Source organism: Lactuca serriola, chromosome 4 (assembly GCF_051521515.1).
Source record: "Lactuca serriola cultivar US96UC23 chromosome 4, Lser_US96UC23_V15, whole genome shotgun sequence".
NCBI classification, from domain to species: Eukaryota; Viridiplantae; Streptophyta; class Magnoliopsida; order Asterales; family Asteraceae; genus Lactuca; species Lactuca serriola.
In genome coordinates this window covers 11,218,288-11,245,096 of record NC_136411.1, presented here as the reverse complement: position 1 = coordinate 11,245,096, position 26,809 = coordinate 11,218,288, and the positions used below count along the sequence as shown (strand labels likewise).

The window sequence follows — 26,809 nt, the reverse complement described above, 5'->3', positions numbered from 1 at the left end:
GTATGACCACATTTAACCTTTCATTTTTCATATATTACCTCAAAACCATCTTATTTTTCAAAACTCAGGAAATGTTCCATTCAGAGAGAGAGAGAGAGAGAGAGAGAGAAAGAGAGAGAGAGAGAGAGAGAGAGAGACTTCACCCTCACCACACCAAGGTATGGTGTTCCCATCTGCGATGAAAGTGTCATCTCACCCCACCCCCACCAGTGGTAGGGATATACCCTAAGGATGAAAGTATGTTCAAACCTAGCCCGGATGGAACCGGATTTGGAAAACCCGGAAATCGATTAATATGATTTGGTAGGACCGAAAACCGAACAGGTATATAGGAACCAATTCAATTCGGTTCCAATTACGGTACTAGGTAAAGTGGGTCTAAACCAAAAAACATGGAAACATTAAAGTGGGTGGAGTGGAACCGGGTAAAGTGATTCTAAAACCAGAAAATCCAAAAACCCAGGAAAACCGATTTTTTTTTTAATTATTTAGTCGGTTGAACTTTGAAAAATTTCAGATTTGATATCCAAAATTTAAGAGACTGTAATTCACTGAATATAAAACCAAAAATAGCAAAACTATAATCTAACTTTGATAGTTGAAAAGTTGGAAATTTTCAACTTTGATATCCCGACTTCGGGAGGCAAGTCATTGAATATGAAATCAAAATTGACAAAAATATAGTCTAAAATCATGTACACATTCTAAAATACATGTTGGAAATAACCGAATCTAATTTCAAACGAATTAGATATGAATGTTTTTAAATTTTCTTAAACTACAAAAAAAAAACCTCAAAGTTTCTGGCTTTTGATACTCCGACTTTGGGGGTTGTAAGTCAATGAATATGAAAACAAAAATAAAAAATTATAGTATAAAACAATGTACAAACTCTAAACTACATGTTGGAAAAGAAAATCATATGTCAATCCGACTTTTAATGAATGAGATATGTATGTTTTAAAATTTTCAAAGAAATTAGTTCTAGCCCATAGCACAAGTTCCAGTTCTTTACACCAATCCTAGTTCTTAAGCTTGGTTTATCTGAACTCGGCGAACCCAAAACCGGATTACCCGAAACTCGGATAAAACTATTCTTTAAATCGAAAACCTGAAGCGGTTCTACATATTTCAATTCTAACGGTTCCGGATCCAATTCAATTTTACGATTTTAAATCTCATCCCTAGTATACCCCATGACCTTAAAACAGGAAGTTGTGCCATTTATTTGTAGAGAAATGTTGGCAAAAATAGGTTTTAGCTTTTAAAGATTTATAATCATATACAAAACAAAAGTTAAAAACTCTTAAAACTTATTTGAAATGGTTTTTGATGGCAATATTTTGCTTAAAATAAAAACTATAAATATTATTGTCCAAGGAAATTTTTTTCTTCGACTTTTTTCTTTAAAACCAAATATCAAAAGCTCCATAATATGTAAAGTTATCGATAGCAGCCTATTTTGAAAAAAAAATCATAAAAGATATTATATATTACGCTTTTACTGAATTGAGACTCAATTTTAGTTTATATATATATATATATATATATATATATATATATATATATATATATATATATATATATATATTTCGATTTGACATTTTTATTAGATTTTTGTCATATATAAGGGCTTTTTTCTGAAAAAAAAAATTAAAAGTTTCTTTAGAAATAAGTATTAAATGTGTGATCTTTTCAGAAGAAAAAGAAAAGTTCAATTTTAATGCGTAAAAATCCAACAATTAACTAGCCAGGTTGGTGAGGATTAAGTTTTGTGAATCCAAATTAACATTAATATATTTCTGAACGAGATAAAAAAAATCATAAAATAGACAAATTCCATAAAAGAAATTGATAACACAGAAAACTAAAAATCAAAAATTCATTTAAGAATACTACTCAGATTATTATATAAACTCTAGTCAAAAATTTAGAAAACAAAAAAAAACTAAAAAGCATATGCCTTTGGTTGGCTTGCAAGTTGTTGAACACTTTTGTGCTGCCTCCCATCCCGTGGAAGACTAGTGACTCCTATGGAAAGCAACCTTTTTTGTTCACCTCAATTCAATAGTTTTGTTTTTTTCTTTTTCTTAAATTGCTATCACACATTCCCTAAACAATATATATATATATATATATATATATATATATATATATATATATATATATATATATATATATATATATATATATATAAAACATTTTTTTTGAGTCTCATGTATTTGAAACCTTATTTTTTAACTTCCCCAAACCACATTCATTTGAAACTTTTTTTAACTAATGCATCTCAGAAGTTTTCTTAATTATGATTTAACACTCAAAATTCTAATAACTTATATTATGTTTAATTATCATTTAGTGAAAAGTTAACTATAAAAAAGTCAATCTTTTGGGAAGACATGCATACAAATCATATACAAATTTCAGAAAGAAAACAAGGTTTTGTGTTGGGTTGAGGTCTTATGACCACTTTTGGAGATATGTTATTATATTAGAGTTTTTAGTTTGTAATTTGTTATACTAATTCTTTTTATATTTTCTTCGTTTTTAGATTATTGTAATACAGTCATTATATATTGTGGTTTAATCGTTAATGTATTGATCATATGTTATATAGGATGATGTCGAAAATATTTATTTAAAATTTTTAAATATGTTTTTTTTTGTTTTGTAATTGTATAATTAAGAAAACTTTTGAGTTGCATTAGTTAAAAAAGAGGGTTTCAAATGAATGATATTCAAGAAAAAATGTTATATATATATATATATATATATATATATATATATATATATATATATATATATATATATATATATATATAATAGAGGTCAAAACACTTCAACCAAAATTCATTTAAAATCTAATATTTCAAATGCTTTTTAATAATGATTTTAAAAATGTCAACATGTGTTACTTAATTGATTGATTAATAAAAATATTAATGTTTTGAAACTCTTAACTCTTAAACTTATATTATTTAATTTGTTATTTAACTAAAATATTTTTCCTACATAAAAATAACTTTTTTATGTTTGGTTACTCATATTTGTTTATGTAATTAGAAAACAAGGTGTACATAGAATGACTACTTCAATTTCGCATAGGAATTGATACAATTAGAGATGTATGTTGTCTTTAACCGATGGTAGAAGATCCACATACCCTTTTTAATTATTTATATTAATGCTTAGGAATATCTATTTTATATTTCTATTCACCTTAATTTTTTATGTACAAATTAAGGAAGATGATTCTCGGCGCACCAACATAAAGTCAAACGTACGCCTTGCAAAATATATAATTAAAATTAAATATCATATTACTAATTGACTTATTTTAAAACTCTTGATGACATTTATGTATAATGATACATTTTGTATGACTTCATTCTTAATATCAATGTTTAGTATTTGAAAGTTCATATATGAAACCTTGGATGTTTTGGTGTAATATAAATAGTGTAATACAGAGTTTATTAGTTCAATATTGTTTATTAATAGCTCATTCAAAACAACTTATTTCTTATTTTATCCAAAAAATATTATCAGACATAAGAAAAGTAGATTATATTAATATTATGCAAAAACTTAAGTATATTGGATATTATAAAAGTAAAAGTAAAGTTTATAAGGTAATAGTATCAAAATATAAGTTGATGGATTTTTATGTTATTTGATAAAAGATTGGTTCGTTGGTTACTAATGGTTTCCTATTGAACCTCACCTTATATATATATATATATATATATATATATATATATATATATATATATATATATATATATATATATATATATATATATATATATATATAAGGTGAGGTTCAATAGGAAACCATTAGTAACCAACGAACTAACGAACCAATCTTTTTTTTTTTCTCAACTTTTAGAGTTTATTTTTTTATCAATAAAAAAAATAAAAATACATAAATTCGTAATTTTTTTTATCATTTTTCCAATGATATCAAATTCGATAAATATTTACTTTTTTCCGTCAAATTCACAGTGTGAATCTGTGCAGCTTCACAATTTGAATCCAGGATTTTAAAATGTTGAGGTCACAAAAAATATCAAATAAATAATTTTTTTCGGGTGGAGTTATGATAGTTTCATTTTATTTATTTCTTTTTATAGTTTATGTTAGCATATTGCATTCATAATTTAGTTACTCGTCATGTATATTTTCCTTCTTTGTTCTTTTATGATTATTTCAGGTACTTTCTAGTTTTTGAGCATAATTGCAGATTTTGAGAAGGCTAACGGAGCGGGGATGTTCTGGACTTGTGGGAAGCGATTGGACTTGGAGGAAAACACGGGATTTTGGGTTTGATGACTTGCGGAGTTGTTGCAAATTTTGGACTTATTGTTAAATGGAAGTTTGAAGCAATTGTAGGCTTGTGATTAAAAAGATGGAGAATTATTTGAGCATCCAAAGTTAAATGATCGAGCGAGTGCACGAGCCAACAAATGATTTAGAGAGGGTAAATTGGGCCAAACTTGAAGAATCATGGGCTATAATCAATGGGATAAATTAAGAACTGGGCCAGTAGGCTACAACAATGAAGGCCCAAGACACAAAAAACTAATCAACAGCCTACCCATGCACCACTGCATGGGCCGCACAAGACCTACATGGATATTTCTGGAATATCACATTCTTGGCTATTTGAAGGTAGTTTGGTGAGCACTTTCCCACAACTTTTGGATCCAAGTTTGGAGCAAAATCTCTAAAGATTTGAGAGCTTTTAAAGACCCAAAAACCTTGAAGAACTTCTCATTTCATCCTTGAATCTTGATACATGTTTGGAACTTCTAACTTTTATTTTAGTTTCTTGAGTTTAGCCATGCTAGGCTAAACTTCTCTTGGTTGATTTTGGTGAAATTCATGGATTACTAGTTGTTTAAAGACTATTATGAGCTTTTGGTGATTTTTATGAAAGTGTTTTGCATTTGAACGTCTTTTTACTTGTATATCTTTATTCATGAGTTTAGATGTGTATGTAGCGATTAGTTGGCTAATTTCTTTATTAAGTCATGGGTTCTCAAATTAGCAAGCAACAAATGGTTCTTGCATTAGTTTTTACTTCACACAATCATAAAAACATTTTCTCCAACATGATAGTGAAAGTATTTGACTCCTATTGGATTTGATGACTTTTTAATTCTCAATGCTAGTTAACTTTCACTAATTACATGCTTAATGAAAATTATGAATTTAACTAAGGAAATATAATATGATAACCTCTGGTTATTTTACTAACTAAGAAAATTCTAGGTAATCTCAAGATTCTTGGATTACTGTCTAATGATAATTAACTAAGTGTCCGTGTGATGAAAGCCAAAGTCAACCATTTCTCTCTTATTGATTTCTATCAACTTCCCTTTTTGTTAAATTGTAATTTTCAAGTCTTAGTATAATCTTAGTGATAACTTATTTTATTTCCTTATTTTATTAGTTTATTTTTAAATTTTTAGATTTTTTTTATTATTATTGCATTGTATATTCTTTATTTTCTTTATTATGGATCATACCTGGTGCTTGTTATGTTGCATGAGATATTTTGTAGGTTTTTCGGTGCTTTTTGCGGTTGCGGGTTGATTGGAGACGGGCTTAGTGGGCTCCCGAGGCATTATTGGGCTTGGCGGAATCAAAGAAGAAGAATTGGGCTTTGAAAGTTATTGGCTTGGATTATTTGGGCTTGTGAAGATGGATCATAAATTTCTAATTTTGGGCTTGGAGCATCCATTTGGTGGCTAAATGATGATTGGTGGATTCAAATTACATAGACAATGGGGGGACCAAAGGAATCTTTGGTAGTGGAAGGATGGAGTGGTGGAATGAAGGACCAATAGCATTACAGCAACATTTGCGCGAGTGGAATTTTCGTCGCGCGGGTACCCACGCAACTGCCCAGATTGGGCATTTTGGTCATTTGGCTTGCCATAACCTTGGGGGATCAGATCTAGAGGCTCATGGACGATTTTCCACCATTGGAGACCTGCAAGAGGTGATTTTGGGAGCTAGAAACCATTTCCTTTCATCTTTCCAAATCTTAGGTAGTTTCTTTATGCAATTAGATTATTGTTCTTGTTACTTTGTTGCCATGAGTGGCTAATACTCTTATTTGGTTGACTTTGGCTGAAAACCAATGAATGTTTGTGGGTTTTGAAGGATTTATGTTGATTATCAATTTATTCCATGTTTATGATTCTAGTTTACAATTCTTATGCTTATTTGATGCTTTGATCATGAGCTTAGTATTTGATTGAGCAATGGTTGATTTGTTTCATTGATTTTGCATTGGATCATTGAATTTATCTAGAACAAAGGCTTTATGATGGTAGAAATCATCTCTAGCTTATGAATCATAACTCCTTTACGGATGTGTAAGCATTTGACATCCTCTAGGAATTGGGGATTCCTTCATTCTTAAGGCTAATTGATTTCATGGGATTAATTGCTTCAATTGACCCTTGATCTTAATTAAGAAGGTGTGTTGTGGGCTTCCCCAACCTCCATACTACCTATGAGGAATCTTGACATATCATGCTTCATGATTGCTATAACAAATTTTGGATGAAGGATAAGCTTTGTATTAGATCCTAGTGATAAACACACAAATGTTCATTGTGTTGAATTGCCTTAGTTAACCAGTTATTCCCAACCTTTGAGCATCTCATCTACTTGCTTAATTGCAAAGTTTTTTTTAGTTATTCAAGTATTTTAGTTTTCAAGTAATCCAACACACCCCCCTCTTTTTAGTTTAATTGTAGTTGTTAGATTAATTTCACTAGTTCTATTGAATTGCATTGGTGATTGAATACAACCATTTCTCCGAGGATCGATACCCTTTTTTACCATTATATTACGTTTATTTAGCAATCAAAAGGGTGTAATTTGCTTGGTGGGCTTGACATCCCATCACTTAGTTTTCTTAAAACAACCAAAAGATTAAAACCAAAGTATTTGTACACAAGATTTTCAAAGAGTTACAAATTGAACCAATCTCCATGGATAAGATCCCTTTACCATTATACATTACTTTGTGTGCAATATTTAGGGTAATTATTTTTTTGGCCTCGACAATTACCAGGTTAAAACGATTATAAATTATTTGGTTGTCAGTCAATGTCCCGCACCCACTACATCTTATCATATAGTTCTAAATATCATCAATTAGATACCTTGTAATCCACATATGTGATAATTGACAATGTGAAAACTTTATTCGTCTCTAGTTCACTTGTATTAACATTTTAACACCAAAACATATAGAAAATATAAATAACAGTTTAACACCAAACTATCATCTAGTATAAGTATGCTTAATGTTGTAGCAACATAGGAGATTATTATTGTAACACCCCGAGTTCAGAAGTACAAGCTCAAGGTTCTAAGTGTAAAAAAGGAAGGTAGACTCGACGAGTCGATCGCGATTCAGGACGCGTGTTAAGTGACCAACTCGGCGAGTCGGCAGCTGAACTCGGCGAGTTGGTACTGAAGGGAGAAAAACCCTAATTCGGGGTTTGTTCCATATATAAAGCACATTATAGCCACCATCAGCCTCTCTACCTTCCCTTTTAGTTCCAGAAAACCCTAATTTTGTGTGAGGCTTCATTGTTGGAAAGATTGGGGCTTAGAAGAGGAAATTGTGAAAGGAGCTTGAGAATTGGGAACTAGCATCAAGAGGCATGTAAAGATCTGAGATCTACATCAGATTTATGTACATCTCTGAGGTAAGGAGCTCTTGCCTTAAGATTTTTCCTTTGTGGTTGTCGTGGGGATTCTTTAGCTTGGTTTGGATTCATTTCGGGTTTAGAGGTTAGATCTGAAGTTGCAACTTCAGATCTAGGTTGTATTGGAGTCATAAGGGCAGAAAGCATCAGTCTTTGGGCTTGTTTGAGAGTGCCTTTGTCCCAAAACCTTCTTGTAGCTTGTTTGGAGCTTGTTGAGCCTTGCATGCACGCAAAGTTGGAAACTTTACGTGTGAATCTGCCCCTAGGAGTCCAGATCTATGTATTGGAAGCAATGGAATGGTCTGTGATCGTCTGAATGAAGATGTCACGTGTGGACTCGGCGAGTCTGGGAGATGACTCGGCGAGTCGGGCTTGATATCAGTCTTGAGTCGCATAGTAACTCGGCGAGTCACATGGGTGGACTCGGTGAGTTGTATGAAGATGGGCAGGAACTCGACGAGTTGGAAGAACAACTTGGTGAGTCTGTTGAATATTGCCTTGGACTCGGCGAGTCTGTTCTTGGACTCGACGAGTCTGGTCGAGGAGACCTAACCTTTTCTGGTTGAACGGTGAATCGGCAGGTCAAGGGATGACTCGGTGAGTTGAGTCGCGTCATGGGAGTTTTCAGAGCATAGGGACTCGACGAGTCAGCGGGTTGACTCGGTGAGTAGAGTCAGCCAGGAAGGTTGACTTTGACTGAGGACTTTGACTTTGACCAAGGGTTGACCAGTTGACTTCCAAGGTTATTTTGGTAATTATTGGTGTTAATTGGTTTTGGTTATTTGGTAATGATCAGTGGTGGAGTTCGTGCTGGTAGTCGGTGCAGTGTGGCCTTATTTCGTCAAGTCGGCATTTGCAGGTGAGTTATCCTCACTATATTGACAGGGTCTAAGGCACCAAGGCCACCCTTCATCGGATGGAAATCCGGGTAGTTGTTTGTTATGTTATTGCTTGGCTATGTATGCATCTGGGTAGTTAGGATGATATATATTAGAGACCTGGTTAAGGTCGGTATCCTGGTTAGGATGTTGCTATGTTATGTGATCTGCTAGATCAGTTGATTAGTTGTGAATTGCTATATGATTATATGTTTATGTGCACATGGTTGTTGGACTGGAGTTGGGTTGAGGCGGGTCCTGCTTCGTGCTGTAGGCCAACATACCTAGGGCGGACCGGTTAGACCGAAGGCCCGCCGAGCGGTCCGGATAGGCTGAAGGCCCCAAGAGGGCGGACCAGACGTGCCGAGGCTCGGATAGTGGACCAGACAGACTGAAGGCCCGGTGCGGGCAGACCAGTCACACTGTAGACTTGATATGCATGGTTGTTCTGTTTATGTTATGATATGATATGTGTATGGTATTGTGGTTGGTATTTTGGGGGTAACTCACTAAGCTTTCGCGCTTACAGTTTCAGTGTATTGTTTCAGGTACTTCAGGAGACCGTGGAAAGGCGAAGGCGTGACCCCATCGCTCCTCATCCTTATGATATGATTTTTGGGACACTCTGATGGAAAATGATTTGAAAACATTTTGTAAACAATGCAACGTGGCTTTTAATTATGATTGAAAAAGTTTAAATTTGGTATGAATTTTATGGATGTTACAAGTTGGTATCAGAGCCTTGGTTTGAGTGAATTGGAGGAAAACTCGTGTGAATCCAGTCTCAAAACAAGGAGATTTTTGGAAATAAGTTTTAAAATGGTTTTCAAAATAAAGGATGGAGGATGCAGAGGGTACGATCAGCCGGAGCCTGTAAGTAAACCCCAAAATACCATGCATTTATTTGATATTATGATATGTTAGAACAACATGCTAGTGCTAGGCTAGGGATCTTCAGGCATCACATGATAGTTTTTCCTGATTGCATGATGCCTATTAGCCTAGGGTTTCTTGTATGTGGAATTGACATCATAACTGTAGATGTTTAGTGTATGCATCACGACTATGCACAATAAAGACCTTATAGCCTGAGAATGTTGATTCGGCCTTCGGGTAGGATCGGATATTCGAAAGTCTATTGTGTCCAACGTTATGTGCAGCTAGCATGCATTAGCGCTACAGGGGATGATGGAAGTTTCATGGATGTGAGAGTCATGATAAATGGTGAGTCTAGATGCGAGTTATTTGGTATTTCCCTAGAATGAGGGTTGAACGCATTTCCTATGTTGATGATATTATTAGGGCGTTGTGGTGATACTTGAGACAAATATAGGTAGGTGTGGAAGGTAGTATGGGCCCGTACTACTGAAAGCACTGGACCCATATGCGTATCAAGGAAGTCACAACCCTAGGGTTTTGTTGGGAGCTAGTTCTCGGGGTTATCATGAAGAATGCCTAATGTCCTGTGGTGTAGGGTGATTACGAGACGTCTCGGGGCAGGATCCGGTTCGGGATAAAGATTAGGAGAGGGTGATCAGGGTGGATCGGTACCACCTGGGGCCATTGGTCAGATAAGTACGGACGAGTTGGATGCCAGGATTCGTGAGATCCTGCATGATGAGATTGCTGCTATGTTCAGGTCTGAGTCGCCGGAGATGTTGGGTCAATCAAGACCGCCATGGTTAAGTACCTTAATGAGCGCTATGCAGCTCTTTCGGAGGCGGCTGCCGTGGCAGCTACAACGGCTGTAACAGCGGCAAGGGGGAGGGACAGGTCGAGGTTTCTAGTATCGGGACTTCGATAATACGAAGCCCCCTATTTTCGATGGAGTTCAGGATCCGATTGTTGCTATGCGGTGGTTGTCAGACGTGGAGGGTTGTTTCTTCACGTGTTCATGCCCGCTGATCAGAGGGTGAGGTGTGCTCTGAACCTTTTGAGGCTCGGGGCGAGGGATTGGTGGAGGTTGACTATGGGATCTTATTCGGATGCGCATCGGGCCGCGGTTACTTGGGATCCGTTTCAGGAAATGTTCAGCACTCGATATGTTCTTAGGGTTGAGAGAGAAAGGTTGACTCAAGAGTTCTTGGAACTGAAGTAGGATTCAGAGTCGGTGACAGAGATCACCAGGATGTTCACTAAGAGGGCGATGTTTTGCCCTGAGTTTACTTTGGAGCAGGCTCAGATGTCCTGATATCCTAGTATGCTCAAGAGGGATATCAGGCAGTTTGTGTCTACGCAGAGGTGCGAGACCTTGCTGGAGTTGCAGGAGGCCGCTCGACAGCATGAGTTGGAGATTGAATTACAGTTGCGAGAGCAGAGGCAGGCCCCGGTGCAGTTGCAGCCAGCGCCAAAATGGTCCAAGACCGTTGATTCCAGGTTGGGAAGTCAGAGCAGTCGCACTTGTGAGAAGTGCGGGAAGGGTCATACCAGAGTTTGTAGGTCTGGTAGTGTGTGGCGCAAGTGTGGGAAAGAGGGGCATTATATGAGGGATTGTCGTCAGTCAGCCCTGATTCAGGATTTAAGGATCTGTTATCACTGTCATCAGAATGGACACTTGAGGGTCAACTGTCCACAACTCGTTGCAAGACCGGTGCAGGCTCCAGCACCGGCCACATTGAGGACTACGGGAGGAGTTCAGGGTGGAGCGGAACATCCAAGGGCTCAGGTACACTGGAAAGGAGTGAAGACTATGTTTAGTTGGGGTTTTGCAACTGGAAGCGAAATGGCTTATTGATGAATTGGATTGACGTTTGGTAGGGAAAGGACTGTTCCCTCTAAGTTTGTAGAGCTCGAAGGAGTGAACAGACTTGTGACCCGAGGGGGGGGGGGGCAGGTTGTTCTCCAGCATTGGGGTCAGTTGGTTGCAGAGGTTTGCAACATTATTCGAGCGCCGGTAAGCGCAGGTGGGTCGACTTGGCATAAGTAAATGTGGAGTCCGATTTGCCTTGGATCTTTTGCATCGGACGGTAAGGATTGATTGTACAATATATTGCACATTGGGATTGTAGATTATGTATTGGGAGTAGTTGTATCCCAGTTTAGGGCAGAGGTTGTTTCAGCTGCTGCAGTTTAGCTATAGACGTTTGAGCTGAGAATTGGGTCAGGGTGCGAACCCTGAAGAGACTGATTTTAATGCCTGGGAGCGGGAAGTTTATTGGAACAACTTTGTAAAAAGGGGTATTATGGGGGCAGTCCGCAGGTATGGTTTCTCAGAATGGTCATTCAGCATTGTCGGGACTCAGTGGTATTAGCAACCGTTCGTGATCAATGGACGGAAGTGCCAATGGAAAGGGGTTCGTTGGCAAGGTATTAGTTGGAGCATTTATCTCTTGGCCTTCAGGGCATGAGTGTGGGGTCGCTCAAGCATTAGTGGGTGACGGTTTCTCCGGATTTCAGCAAGTTCTCATCTAGTTCTTGGAGGTGTGTGATCATTCGGGATGGGCTAGTAATGGAACACTAGTGGGAAAGAGTTAGTCGGCCTCGGATCGGTCGTCGGGAAGTGAGAAGGACTGAGAATCCTCCAGTTTCCATGTATTATGAAGGCTTAGTAGAATCTAAGTGGGGGAGTGTTACCCCACGATGCGGATGTGGGAAGGGGTTTGAAACGGGGATAAGTTTCGTAACCCGATAGGGAGAATGGAGGCCCTAGTGGCTGCTTGGTTCAGGGTTGTGTGATTCGAGGGTTCGGTAAAACTCCCCATTATGTGTATCACGTCTTCTTGGTAATTGACAATAGAATTTGGTGATTCGGGTTGGAATTCTGGTTATGATTGAGTTAAGTTCGAGTATTCGCTCGAGGGTATGCTCAACTCTGAGGGTTTTGGATTGATAGATTGAAGGTTTTGTTAGCTGCCAGGGCTCGGCAGCATTGCAGCATGGGTATGCGGGTTATTTAGCATATGTGATAGACGCATATGGCAGGGAGCAGACCATGGGTTCAGATGAGGTAGTTGATCGATGTGAGGCCTGGGTTTAGGCCGGGAAAAAAATTCAAGGGACGGATTCGGAGTTCGGAACCCCTAGAGGGCTACAACAGACTGCATGGGAGAGATTCCTGGGAAGAATGGTTCAGGGTGGCGTACGATAGTTTTGAGCGGTCCGGATATACTGAAGGCCGGAAGGCGTACCAGTCAGGCCGAAGGCTCGGGGAACGGTCCAGACAGGCTGAAGACTCTGTATGTGGTCCAGATAGGCTGAAGGCCTGGAAAGGCGGTCCAGTCATGTTGAAGACTCTGTGTGTGTTATTGGAGCGGTATGAGGAGTATAAGTGAATAGGTTTCCATGAGATGGTAATCGATATGGTCTGGCCCCAAGTATTGATCATGAGGATGGAGTCGGCTGGAGGTCGTGCGTGGGCCTAGTTAGTATGTGATCAGATTATGATCAGGTTATGAGTATAGTGTAGAGTGGAGTTTAGTACAGTGACACTTGCAAGTGTGGCAAGGATTGTTGAGTAGATTCCCTGGAAGGGGAAGGTATATAGCTCCAGAAGGAGTGTGGGTCCTCTGGAAGGAAAACAGTAGTGGGAATGGGTGATCGAAAGTACTTTAGTTATTGATAGTAAGCACTGGGGTTGTACCAAATATATGGGAGCACTTACGGGTTGGATGCCCGTTGAGGTTGTAGCAATGTTGGATAATGCGCATACATGTTTTCAGTCTCCTTGGGAGATAAGGAGGATAGTGGTTCCAGATTGGAGGGTTGGACAAGGGAAGGTGAGACAGCAGGTTAACAGACTCGGAAGTAGTCTGGACCGGTGCTGAGGCTGTACGAGGATATTACAATCGGCAGGTCAAGGACTTAGAGGTCGTGATAGGGAGGTGTGAGTGGGTTGCACTCTGATGAGTAGAACCGAGGAGTTCGGAAGAGATGCAAGGATGAAGCATTGGATTTTCAGTATGGTTGTGATCAGGAGGTTATGTATGTAGCGGTAAATCCTCCTGGGGATGTCTGGAGGTATTGTTAGTATGTCGGGTTTTCTAGCCCGAGGATGTTAGAGTAGGTTCAACATGCGTGTGTGATTGCAGGGGAGAGCTCATGGGAGTTGCTCAGGAGCTGAATGATGTGTCATCCTGTCAGCTCGGAAAGAAACGAGTTGCTTTCGGAAAGGAAAGCGGGATAAGTCCCAGAAGTGAATTCGATAAAGGATATGCCAATCGAGGAAAGGGGTAGCAGCTTGGTATCGGGTTAGTACCCGGTGGTTCAAGGTGATATCTAGCTTGGTAAGGGTCAAGTGATTGTTGTGATTTGGAGTGATGAAAGTATCATCGGGTGATCATTGGTTAATAAGGGTTGTTATCAGAGAAAGAATCTGGTGGCCGGCTTGAATCAGTTGTTGTAACTCGGGAGGGAAGAGTGGACTTTATAGAGGATGGTTAGCAGTGTTCGGAGGAACATGGGTCGATTGATACCCGGAGATACATTGTGGGAATATCATCTGGGATGTGTTGCGGCAGGCTTCGAGGACGAAGCCTAATTTAAGTGGGGGAGAATTGTAACACCCCGAGTTCAGAAGTACAAGCTCAGGTTTCTAAGTGTAAAAAAAAGGAAGTTCGACTTGGCGAGTCGATGGAAAGACTCGACGAGTCGGGTCGCGATTCAGGACGCGTGTTAAGTAACCAACTCGGCGAGCCGGGTCGCGATTCAGGACGCGTGTTAAGTAACCAACTCGGCGAGTCGGCAACTGTAACGACGTGATTTTCAAAACAAAATTTTCATTTTTCAACAACCAAAATTTTCATATAATAAACATTCTCAAAAGTGTTCCACAATCGTTATCAATTCAAAACATATCCCAAGATCAAAATCAAGTCTTCTCTTTATGTGTACGGGTCACGCCGACGCCTTCCCACGGTCCTCGCTAGTACCTAAAACACAACACAACAACTGTAAGCATAAATGCTTAGTGAGTTCCCCGAAATACCATATACAACACATACGCCTTTCCAGGCCATAACTCTATGGAACCTTCCGGACCAAGTGTCTCAGGGGACTTCCGTCCCGAATCTCGGTAGACCTTTTGGTCCTACCCGTATCGACCTTCCGGTCCGTAACCTCCTGATCTTCCGGTCCATGTTCTCTTGACCTTCCGGTCCATATCATCTTGACCTTCTGGTCCTCATTATACATATCATACATAACACATACATATCACATATCAACATATAACACATATATCATATCATACAAGACCTTCCGATCACACATAAGTACCCTTCCAGGTACAGTATAGTGAGAAGACTCACCTCGGATAACTCGGGTAGTATCTCGCTCGCGTATACACTGATCTAGCCTCAACCTAAAACATAACAATCATCTCAATTAATTTCAGCTCTCCAGTCTAGACTAGACTCCCATATGTCCTCTAAGAAGGCTAAAAGACCATTTTACCCTTCAAACAGTCCACTAGTCCAAATGTCAACCAAACCATAAAAGTCAACAAAGTCAACGATCAAACTTTGACCAGACTCGGCGAGTGCACCAATGTGACTCGGCGAGTCCATGCGTGTCCTTCAAAATCCTGGCACTCACTTGACTTACTGAGTCAATCCCCCACTCTTCAACTCGACACTGATCATGAATTGTGGGACAACCCGTCCTAACTCGTCGAGTCCATCTCTTGACTCGACGAGTTCAGTCGTGAACTCAAGTCCCATAAATCCCCTCTGACTCATTGATTCATTCCCTCAACTCAACGAGTCATCAACTTTGTGATCCTCGGGGAAACCCGCTCCTACTCGTCGAGTCTATTCCTGGACTCGGCGAGTTCATGCCATTCAAAAACTCATGAGACTTCATGAGGTCAGATATGTTCCTCTAATCCTTAGATCTAACTTCCCCTAGTTCAATAATCACGTAAAGTCTCTATCTTGATGCACATGCAACATCTAAATGACCATATATGATGATTTAGCCCCAAATACTTCAACCCAAGGTCCTAATCTTCATTGCTCTTCATAAAGCTTGATGAGTAAGGCTCCCTGGACCTCTATGGATCCAGATCTAAAGCCTCCTCGCCATAAGGGACTATTTGGACATGAACTCATCCCAACAAAAGGGCATAAGAAACCCTAAATCCATATCTACCTCATAAATCAGAAGATGGATCGAAATGGTACCTCAAATGAGATGATCTTAGCCTCAAATCCACAGAATAGCAACTTTCTTTGCTTCCTCTTGGCTAGAACCTCCTTCTTCTTGCTAAACAACACCACAAAGGTCAAGAATGGCTTCCTTTCTCTATCAAAACTTTCACACACTCTAGGGTTTATCTCTATGAACTGGTAGCCGAAAATGGAGGCCATAAGGGCCTTTAAATAGGTCCCAAACCCGAGAAATTAGGGTTTCTTTCGTTAGCTCTGACTCGGCAAGTCGCTCCCCTGATTCGTCGTGTCCCCTCATTAACCATGTTATCCAGCCGCGTCCAGACTCGACGAGTCTAAGCACCAACTCGTCGAGTTATCTCACATAATGAAAGGAATATGACATAAATCAATGTACCTGGAAAACCGGATGTTACAGCAGCTAAACTAGGCGAGTTGGTAATGAAGGGAGAAAAACCCTAATCCAGGGTTTGTGCCATATATAAAGCACATTATAGCCACCCTCAGCCTCTCTACCTTCCCTTTTAGTTCCAGAAAACCCTGATTTTGTGTGAGGCTTCATTGTTGGAAAGATTAGGGCTTAGAAGAGGAAATTATGAAAGGAGCTTGAGAATTGGGAGCTATCATCAAGAGGCATGTAAAGATCTGAGATCTACATCAGATTTGTGAACATCTCTGAGGTAAGGAGCTCTTTCCTTAAGATTTTTCCTTTGTGGTTCATCGTTTGTGGTTGTCTTGGGGATTCTTTAGCTTAGTTTGGATTTATTTTGGGTTTAGAGGTTAGATATGAAGTTGCAACTTCAGATCTAGGTTGTATTGGAGTCATAAGGGTAGAAAGCATCAGTCCTTGGGCTTGTTTGAGAGTGCCTTTGTCCCAAAACCTTCTTGTAGCTTGGTTGGAGCTTGTTGAGCCTTGCATGCACGTAAAGTTGGAAAATTTACGTGTGAATTTGGCCCTAGGAGTCCAGATCTATGTATTGGAAGCAATGGAATGGCTTGTGATCGTATGAATGAAGATGTCACGTGTGGACTCGGCGAGTCTGGGAGATGACTCAGCGAGTCGGGTTTGATATCAGTCTTGAGTCGCATAGTAACTCGGCGAGTCACATGGGTGGACTCGGCGAGTTGTATGAAGATGGGCAGGAACTCGACGAGTTAGAAGAACAACTCGACGAGTATGTTGAATATTGCCTTGGACTCGGCGAGTCTGTTCTTGGTCTCGACGAGTCTGGTCGAGGAGTCCTAACCTTTTCCGGTTGAACGGTGAATCGGCGGGTCGAGGGATGACTCGGTGAGTTGAGTCGCGTCATGGGAGCTTTCAGAGCATAGGGACTCGACGAGTCAGCGGGTTGACTCGAGGAGTAGAGTCAGTCAGTAAGGTTGACTTTAACTGAGGACTTTGACTTTGACCAAGGGTTGACCAGTTGACTTCCAAGGGTATTTTGGTAATTATTGGTGTTAATTGGTTTTGGTTATTTGGTAATGATCAGTGGTGGAGTTCGTGCTGGTAGTCGGAGCAGCGTGGCCTTATTTCTTCAAATCGGCAGTTGCAGGTGAGTTATCCTCACTATATCGACAGGGTCTAAGGTACCAAGGCCTGCCCTTCATCAGATGGAAATCCGGGTAGTTGTTTGTTATGTTATTTCTTGGCTATGTATGCATCCGGCTAGTTAGGATGATATATATTAGAGACCTGGTTAAGGTCGGTATCCTGGTATATAGGATGACGGTATCCTGGTATATAGGATGACGCTATGCTAGTGACCTGTTAGGTTGGTATCCTGGTTAGGATGTTGCTATGTTATGTGATCTGCTAGATCGGTTGATTAGTTGTGAATTGCTATATGATTATATGTTTATGTGCACATGGTTGTTGGATTGGGGTTGGGTTGAGGCGGGTCCTGCTTCATGCTGTAGTCCAACATACCCAGGGCGGACCGGTTAGACCGAAGGCCCGCCGAGCGGTCCGGATAGGCTGAAGTTCCCAAGAGGGCGGACCAGACGTGCCGAGGCTCGGTTAGTGGACCAGACAGACTGAAGGCCCGGTGTGGGCGGACCAGTCACACTGTAGACTTGATATGCATGGTTGTTCTATTTATGTTATGATATGATATGATATGATATGTGTATGGTATTGTGGTTGGTATTTTGGGGGTAACTCACTAAGCTTTCGGGCTTACAGTTTCAGTGTATTGTTTCAGGTACTTCAGGAGACCGTGGAAAGGCGAAGGCGTGACCGTATCGCTCCTCATCCTTATGATATATTTTTGGGACACTCTGATGGAAAATGATTTGAAAACATTTTGTAAACAATGCTACGTGGCTTTTAATTATGATTGAAAAAGTTTAAATTTGGTATGAATTTTATGGATGTTACAATTATATCAACTATGCCCTTCTTAGAATGCTTTAGATCCAAATCAATCTCATCACCAAAAAACTAAGCTCATCTCCATGTAAAAAAATTATATTAACATAACTAACCAAAACTTCCAATAAATGTAGAAACTTTTCTTTTAGACATGTTGTCAAATACTTATTGGGCATCCTTTACAATTCGATTATTCACATACCTAGAAATCAAACCACTTTAAGAAATAATGTCTTCATTCAAACATTCCAAGAAACACTTTAAGGTTAATATTCAAAGTACAAGCATAAAATCAAATTCCATTTATTCAATTTCAAAAACACATTAAAAAAAGATTTTAAGATACCTCCTATACAACATCAAATTAAAGAAGATGATGAATTATATGTGAAAATGTGTGTGCTTGTGTGTATAGAGTTTGAGATCCCTTAACACTTCAAACTTTTCAAAACTAAACCAAAATTTCATTTACATATATGTTTGTTTATCACAAAACTTGACTTTTCAATTTTTAGTTTTAGGAAAATGACCTTTGGTAAATCAAAGATTAATTAATGTGTTTTTGGAAAAGATACATTTGTAAATATATGATAACAAAGTATAAGAAACTATATGGATACCGAAGTGGGATGGATTTTAACAACAAATAAACTTCAACTCTTTTTTATAATTCTTTGTTTTGAGATTGTTTAAAGATATAATGTGAGAATGTATCTTCATTTTCTAGATGTTTACTTGAAATTAAACAAAAAATGAGATCTCACCTTTAGATATTTTAGTGACGATTATGAGTTGTTTCATCCAATTGGTAGGTGCAAATCAATCTCCATGCTTTGATTCCAATGAGCGAAATTCAGAAATGAAACAATCAACTCATATCTTGGTACCAGACGAAAGAAGAGTAGGAATGAAAGACTAAGATCGGTTAATTGTGTTAAGGTTGTTGTGGCGGCAATGTGATTTTGCCGAGAGGTACGCCAAGTATATATGGTTGCAAGGTGACAACATGTGGGTGATTGTCACTGTTGTGGTGGCATTGCTTGCAACATGTGTGAGAGAAGAAAATGCAATAGTAGATTTCAAATTGAAAATAAGTCTTAAGTTTAATAAATTATATGGATTTAAGTTAGAAAATACTTGATTGATTAATTAAATTAATATAATACTCTTAATAAAATAATAAATTGTCCAAAATTTTAATATACAACCATAATATATATATATATATATATATATATATATATATATATATATATATATATATATATATCATTATCATTATCATTATCATTATCATTTCATTATATACTTATAAAGCTAGCATTTTTCCTTTCACCACATTCATTTGAAACTCCCATGACTTTTCAATTTCTTCTACTTATAAAGTTATGTTTTTAACTTTTAACATATTATACTTAATTTATTAGATCTAATATGTTATTGTATGTAAACCATTATCATTTTATTGCTACAACTTTTGAAAATTTTGTATAAAATACTTAAATGTTAATTTAAATATAACCTTATAGGATCAAGTTAAACATAAATTTTAGTTAAACTTAAACAACCTAAAGAATATTTTGTAAATAGTTAAAAGTGATACATTGTAGTGTCTTTCAAATAATGATTATAAATTGGTTAATAAGGTTAAATAAGTATCAATCTTAAAGTGTAATCATAAATAAACTAAATTTCAATGTTCAAATAATATTTTTACTTCTACTTTTAAAGTTATGTCTTTAACTTTTAACATATTATACTTAATTTATTAGATTTAATATGTTGTTGTATGTAAACCATTATCAATTTAAAACTATAACTTTTGAACAGTTTGGACAAAATACTTAAATTGTTAATTTAAATATAACATTACATGGTCAACTTCAATATAAATTTCAGTTCCACTTAAAAAACTCAAATAATATTTTGTGAATAGTTAAAAATGATAAATTGTAGTGCTAAATGCAAAAACTAAATGGTAATATCAATTTAACTAAAATATTTCCTAAAAATATTTTTATGATCGTTTAAAGTTTTCAACTAATTAGCTTAAAATAACTTACAATAACAATAGTTAAAAATAACTCTATATAAATGATTATATTGTTACCTTTAAAATAAAAAAAAATTGTTTGATGTTTTAAATAATTACAATGATAGAAATTAAAACATTAAGCAAATAAATTTTAAAAAATCAATTAATAATAACTACAACTATAAATAACATTAAACTACATATTATATTATATTTTATTCATGAGTAACCCGTGGGTAGAGGTAATTCAAAAGATTGAGATTATGCAGTTTTAATAGATGTATATATTATCATATAATTCAAAATAGAGTAAATTACATGAATGGTCCTTATGGTTTAGAGTAATTTACGTGTTTGGTCCCTGACTTACTTTTTTTAACTTGAAAGTTCCCTACTATTTGTTTTTGTTACACATTTGGTGTCTGTCTTACCTAAAAAGACTATTTTTCCCTTTGATTTTCTAATTTATTTAAATAAGCACACCCCCAACCCCATCCATTCACCTTACCTTACTTACCCCATAATTTTCCCTATTAAAATAATAGTCTTTTTAGGTAAGACTGAGACCAAACATGTAACAAAAACAAACAATATGGTCAAAACGCGTAACAAAAACAAATAGTAGGTACCTTCCAAGTTAAAAAAATAAGTTAGGGACCATTCGTGTAATTTACTCTTCAAAATAATCAATATATTACGTCTCCTTAGTATAGAAATTATTATATCAAATTTAACAATAACATTATTGTTATATTTTAAAAAAAACATGTTAAGATTTCAGTTATAAAGATGCTTCTGTGCAATGCGCAGACATTCAATAACATTATTGTTATATTTAAAAAAACATGTTAAGATTTCAGTTATAAAGATGCTTCTGCGCAATGCGCAGGCATTCGCCTAGTACATACTTATAAAGCTAGCATTTTTTCTTGAATCTCATGTATATGAAACCCCCATAAAAATTTGCCAACACATCATGCATTTGAAACCCCCACACCCTTTCATCTTCAAAGTAATTAATCACACATAATCTCATTCTAAGAAAATCATACACTCTATAAGTTCAACACCTCATGCATTTGAAACCCCTACACCCTTTCACCTTTATTATATATGTAGTTATATTAGTACATTTTTCTTACAAAAAGTTGTCATTTGGCTGAAGATATTATGATCATATAGTTGAAGCATTCACGATCCAAATATGATGATTTGAAGAAATGAGTTATTCGCATCGATGGTAATTGTAATATGATTTTTTCTTTCAACCAAAAAAATGAAGCTTTTCTATTCTTTATTTATATTCAATTTCTCATTTGATCTTTATATGTGATTTGTATGTATTACTCAATCTTGAATGTGACTCTCCAAACATCAATGTTTTGCTTGGAATATATTTCTCATTCTTCTTTTTCAAGAAAAACATTTTGATTGCAAGTTAGAGAATAATTTTCATCAAGTTTCAATAGTTGAATGGTGTTAAATAAAGAAAGAAGATTTAGTAAACGGATATAGATTTTTTTTGTTTGAGCAAAGTAGACGAATGTTAGTTTTTTCTTTTGATTTAAACGTATATTTATGTAACATTTTTATTTATATATTCAACCACCCAATGTTCTTATTTATTTGATTGTAGTTTTTCTATTTTGATTATGTTTATTTTCTATTATTTTTTTGTTGGGTTATTCTACACAACATATTTACAATACAATATTTAAAAGATAACATAATTTTTAACATTTGATATGTAAGTATGATGACTTATCATGATATGTTCTTCATATGAAAGTAATTTAACCATATACTACGGTAAGAATTTTTTTTTGGAACGGCGGAATATTTTATTAAAAAACTAGCAAGAAGCTAGAAAGAAATCATGACAATAACAAAGTGGCAGAAGCCGGATTATGAAGCCAAGAGCTCCAACTAATCTGGGCTTTACTACATCTGTTAGAAATCCAAAAGAACGATCTATAAAAAATATCATCAAAAAGCATGGATTTCCTAGGCATAACCGTTCCATAAACTGTCGAATTACGAAAATTCCACATGCACCAGAAAGATGTCATAACCACAACATCAAATGCCTTTCGTTGACCCTTTCTCAAAGCAATATAATATGACCACTTAATAAGGGCGTGAATGTTAAACTGGGTCGGAATCTAAATTCCCCACCAAATAGCAATGTGCGGTCAAATCTCCATCAACTCAATACATTATGTAAAAAGGTGATGAACAAATTCCACCGAACGAGAACATATAGGGCATAACATCGAGTCCACCGTGATTCTCCTATGAGATAATCTCTCTCTAGTAGGAATACTAAGTAACTAAATCCTCCATAAAAGAATGTTGATCTTGATGGGAACCCAATTATTCCATCTAGTCTCACCACCCCCATAATAAAGCATACTCCCATCTAAGAACCAACGAGCAGAGGAGACAGAAAAAGTATCTGAAACATCAATAGACCAACCCAATCTATCAGGAATCGATTGCAATTGGAAATCCTGCAAAAGAGAAATAAAAGCATCCCACTACTCCTGCTCAATTCCACCTCTAGGACTACGTCTGAAAGTAACAAAATCCCACCCCAATGTTAGACGATCTCTAACTGTAGCTTGTCTAATAGTATCTAGAACAAAAATTCTATGAAAAGTTTCGGCAAGAGGGGCCTCTCCAATCCACAAATCCTGCCAAAAATATGTATGGTTCCCATCACCAACCCTGATAGGAAATAAGGACTGAATATCGATTCCCTTCTCCCGCAATTGAGTAAACATACGAATCACTCCACACCAAGGTCCCGAGCCGGATCTCCTAGGGGACATAGACTTGCAACCTCCATCTGAGCCATATAACGATTTGATAATCTTAACCCATAATAGATCATGACAATGATAGAGTCTCCACCACCACCGTAGCATCATGGCGCTATTAAAGGAATATAAACTCCTAATACCCAAACCACCCTCTACTTTTTCCGCTAAAACTCTGTCTCATCCGACCCAGTGCATATGTCTCTCATCCAAGTCTGCTCCCCAAAAGAATCTAGCTCACATCGACTCTAAAGACTTTAGAACCGAAGCGGGAGCAAGAAAAATCGAAATTAGGTAATTACTTAAGGAACCTAGAACCGACTTAACCAAAGTAAGCCGAACACCAAAATAAATGCATTTAGCCTTCCAGCCTGACAATCTGCTTTGAAACCGATCAAACACAGGAGACCAAGCAGAGATACGAGACATATTCTGACCAACAGGAACATCGAGGTGGATAAAAGGAAGCTTAGAAACTGCACATCCAATCATGTCTGCAACACTAGAGACCTGAGATAAAGGAATCCCCACACCAATCAGTTTGCTTTTATGTAAATTGATTTTAAGACCTGAAGCCATAAAGAAACAACGAAGCATATGAATCAGACGCTTCGCATTCTCAGGATCCCAAGAAGAAATCAACATAACATCACCAACATATAAAAGATGAGAAATTTCAATGCCTAAAATAGGAGATTCCCCTAAACACGTTAGCCATCTGAGCTCTAACCAAAGCCACGTAAGACCCTCCATCGCCAATATGAAAAGGAAAGGAGAAAGAGGATCTCCCTATCTCAAATCACGATGAATCTGAAATTCATCGGTAGGCAAACCATTGACCAAAACCGAAGCCCTCGAATATTTCAATAACTCCATAATCCAACCACGCCATAACAGACCAAACTCCATAATTTGCATGATTTATAAAAGGTAGTCCCATGATAGGGAACCATATGCCTTCTCAAAATCTACCTTAAGAAGCATTAGGGAATTTCCAGAAGATTTACTCCAAGCCACAACCTCATTAAGGAGAAAGGGACCATCAAGAATTTGTCTACCCTTGACAAAAGCAGACTGCTCCAAACTAATGATACTAGAAATGACCTCCACCAATCTATTAGCTAAAAGTTTACCACTAATTTTATATTGGCACCCAATTAGACTAATAGGTCTAAAGTCTCTCGGAGTCTTGGGGTCTCAAACTTTGGGGATAATAGTAAAAAAGGAAGCATTGCATCACTTCAGAATAGAAGAATGATGAAAGTAATGCATGATAAACGCCTCAACATCCTCCGCTATAAGATCCCAGTAATGTTTGAAAAACCCAAAAGTAAATCCAACGGGTCCCGGAGCCTTAGAAGACCCACAATCCCAAACAACCCTTTTAATCTCCTTACGGGTAAAAGGAGACTGCAAAAAGTCAATTTGATCAGTAGCTAAAGTACTAAAATGATTGGCCCTTGTCAAAGGGCGGCATTCCCTACTCTTCGAGAAAAGAGCCTGATAATAAGCATGAAATTCCTCCTTGATCCGAATAGGATTATCAATCCAAGCTCCGCCAATCATTAAACCCCGAATAGCAATTTGACGCCTCTTACGATTAATGATACCATGAAAGTAACCCGAGTTCTCATCACCCTAGATATTCCACTGAATCTTTGCCTTTTGAAAAATATCTAACTGAGAAGAATGATCAAGATCCGCCAATTCTTTAAGCAAAGATACACTCTGCTCTCTCAAAGTAGCAAATCCATCATCACTCATCAAGCGACTATCAATCAACTCAATCGAATCTTGGATGTTTTTCTTTTTAGTAGCAACCAGATCTTGACTATTTTTGTTCCACTTCCTTAAATTAGATTTAAGAAGCTATAATTTCTTCTTAAAAATAACCCAATTGTTATCTAAAACCACCCTGTTCATCGACTGCATCCAAGAATCTCTCACTATATCATCAAAACCAGCCATCTCAAACCAAGAATGAAAAACCCGAAAGGGAGTAGGACCATAATCAACACAATGCTCCGATAATAAAATAGGACGATGATCCGGAATCTTTTTTTCCAAGACGAGACCCATAAGATTGGGGAATGATGAAAAAATACCTTCTGTAACCAGAAATCTATCGAGCTTACTAAATTTAGAACCCCATTTATCGCTCCAAGTGAAACGCGGGCCACCTAACGGAACATCGACGAGGTCAAGATGATCAATAAAATCATTGAAGGAATGCACATTAGCCGGATTAAAGGTAGATCCCAATTTTTCAGATTTATCTCGAACTTCATTGAAATCCCCCATAATAATGCATTCGCCCGGAGAAGAAGAGATAATCTGAGTAATATCATTCCAAAGTTGTCTTTTACAATCAGCGGCTTGCGGGGCATAAACTACAATAAATAAAACTTCTAGGGCCGAATTAGTCCAAATTGCCTCAATAGCAATGAACCAATTCGAAATAAATGTCCTTTTATGAGAAATGCAATTCGGATCCCAAATAACAAGAATACCGCCCGAGGCACCACGAGAAGGAGAGAACGGATGCATAAAAGAGGTATTTCCCCAAAAAGATCTAACCGAGAGCAAGTCAATTTCTTCCATCTTCTTTTCTTGAACAGCTAAAAAATTGACTTTATTAATATGACAAAGTTTTCTAATCCAAGCACGTTTATCCTTTCAACCCGCCCTTGGACATTAACTGAGAGACAATTCATCAAATCTTATGTCTCTCATCGTGACCTGCTACAATATCTTTCAAACGATCAAGACACTCATCTAAATTATAGCCCATAGCTTATCCCATTTCTATAGTTTTTTTTTACTTCCGTAATAAACGAATTATTATTATAAGAAGTTCCAGAAATACTTTGATTACTGCCATTAAACGAGTAGCATTTATTAGAAAAACCCGGGGGATGAGTAAGCTCATCCTCAGAAACGTTAACTCCCGAAACTCTACCAAAACCTCCCGAAAAGCCCAAAGAACCAGTCACAGGATAAAGGAATGGAAACTTGAGTCGGACGGAATTGACCCTCAATAGTTTTTTTTTAACCTGATTAGTATCAGGTTCGTTCGTCTTCGTCTGAACATCAAGAAGGGGGCTACATTCTGTCGGATCTGCATCGGGAGCATATTCTGAAGTTGCAGCTACCCATCGGTCAGAAAAAGCCTAGTGCATTGGAACCGATGTAGGGGCTGTTGACATGGCTGGCGAAATAGGACCATCAAACTACTTGCATTGATCGCTAACACTCTTTGCATCCTTTCTATCATCAGATTTCCTTTGGGATAAAAAATTATATTTTTTATTTTTCATTTTTGCTTTCTCAAGTTTTTCCAATGTGTCATAAATTCCAAACGGGTCCTTATATACTTCATCATTCTCATTTAGAGAACCATTACTTCCTTCTTCACCGAATTGACCATGTCCCTCATCTTCCCCATCAACGGATTTCATGAAGTCACAATAAAAGGACGGAGTCCAGCCAGATGCTTCTTTAATTCTAACCGGGAATATGATACCATCTACACTAACCTTCACCACTTCATAAATAATACCAAGATAAGAAGTCAAAATACATACTCGACTTTTATATACATCTTCACTAAGGTTATCATCTAAGTGTACCACGCAACCCTATTTGGCCAAAATCTCCTTACATACTCGACTTTTATATACATACTTGACTTTTATATACTCGATAAGAATTACATATGACATTTACGAAAATATATATTATATGTGATTTGTTTAACATATATATGCACATATGTATGTTATAAATTTATAATTAAATATCTTTATGTTTAATAATTGAAGGGATTAAAATGATGCATCAAAACCAATTATTTAGACAAATATGATA

General features: G+C 37.2%; 2 protein-coding genes across 2 annotated transcripts; both read right to left on the bottom strand.

Annotated features, from left to right (window-relative positions):
• Nucleotides 1-22,453: 22,453 nt before the first annotated feature.
• Nucleotides 22,454-23,695, bottom strand: LOC145098033 (uncharacterized). The gene is made up of 2 exons (XM_079035717.1): nt 23,270-23,695; nt 22,454-22,633 (listed from the first exon to the last, which is right to left on the bottom strand). Exons 1-2 carry the CDS (start codon nt 23,693-23,695, stop codon nt 22,454-22,456), a joined length of 606 nt encoding a protein of 201 aa, XP_078891843.1.
• A 483-nt stretch (nt 23,696-24,178) lies between these two features.
• Nucleotides 24,179-25,733, bottom strand: LOC145098032 (uncharacterized). The gene is made up of 4 exons (XM_079035716.1): nt 25,682-25,733; nt 24,854-25,560; nt 24,605-24,811; nt 24,179-24,352 (listed from the first exon to the last, which is right to left on the bottom strand). The coding sequence occupies exons 1-4, from the start codon at nt 25,731-25,733 to the stop codon at nt 24,179-24,181; spliced, it is 1,140 nt and encodes a 379-aa protein (XP_078891842.1).
• Between the last annotated feature and the right edge of the window lie 1,076 nt (nt 25,734-26,809).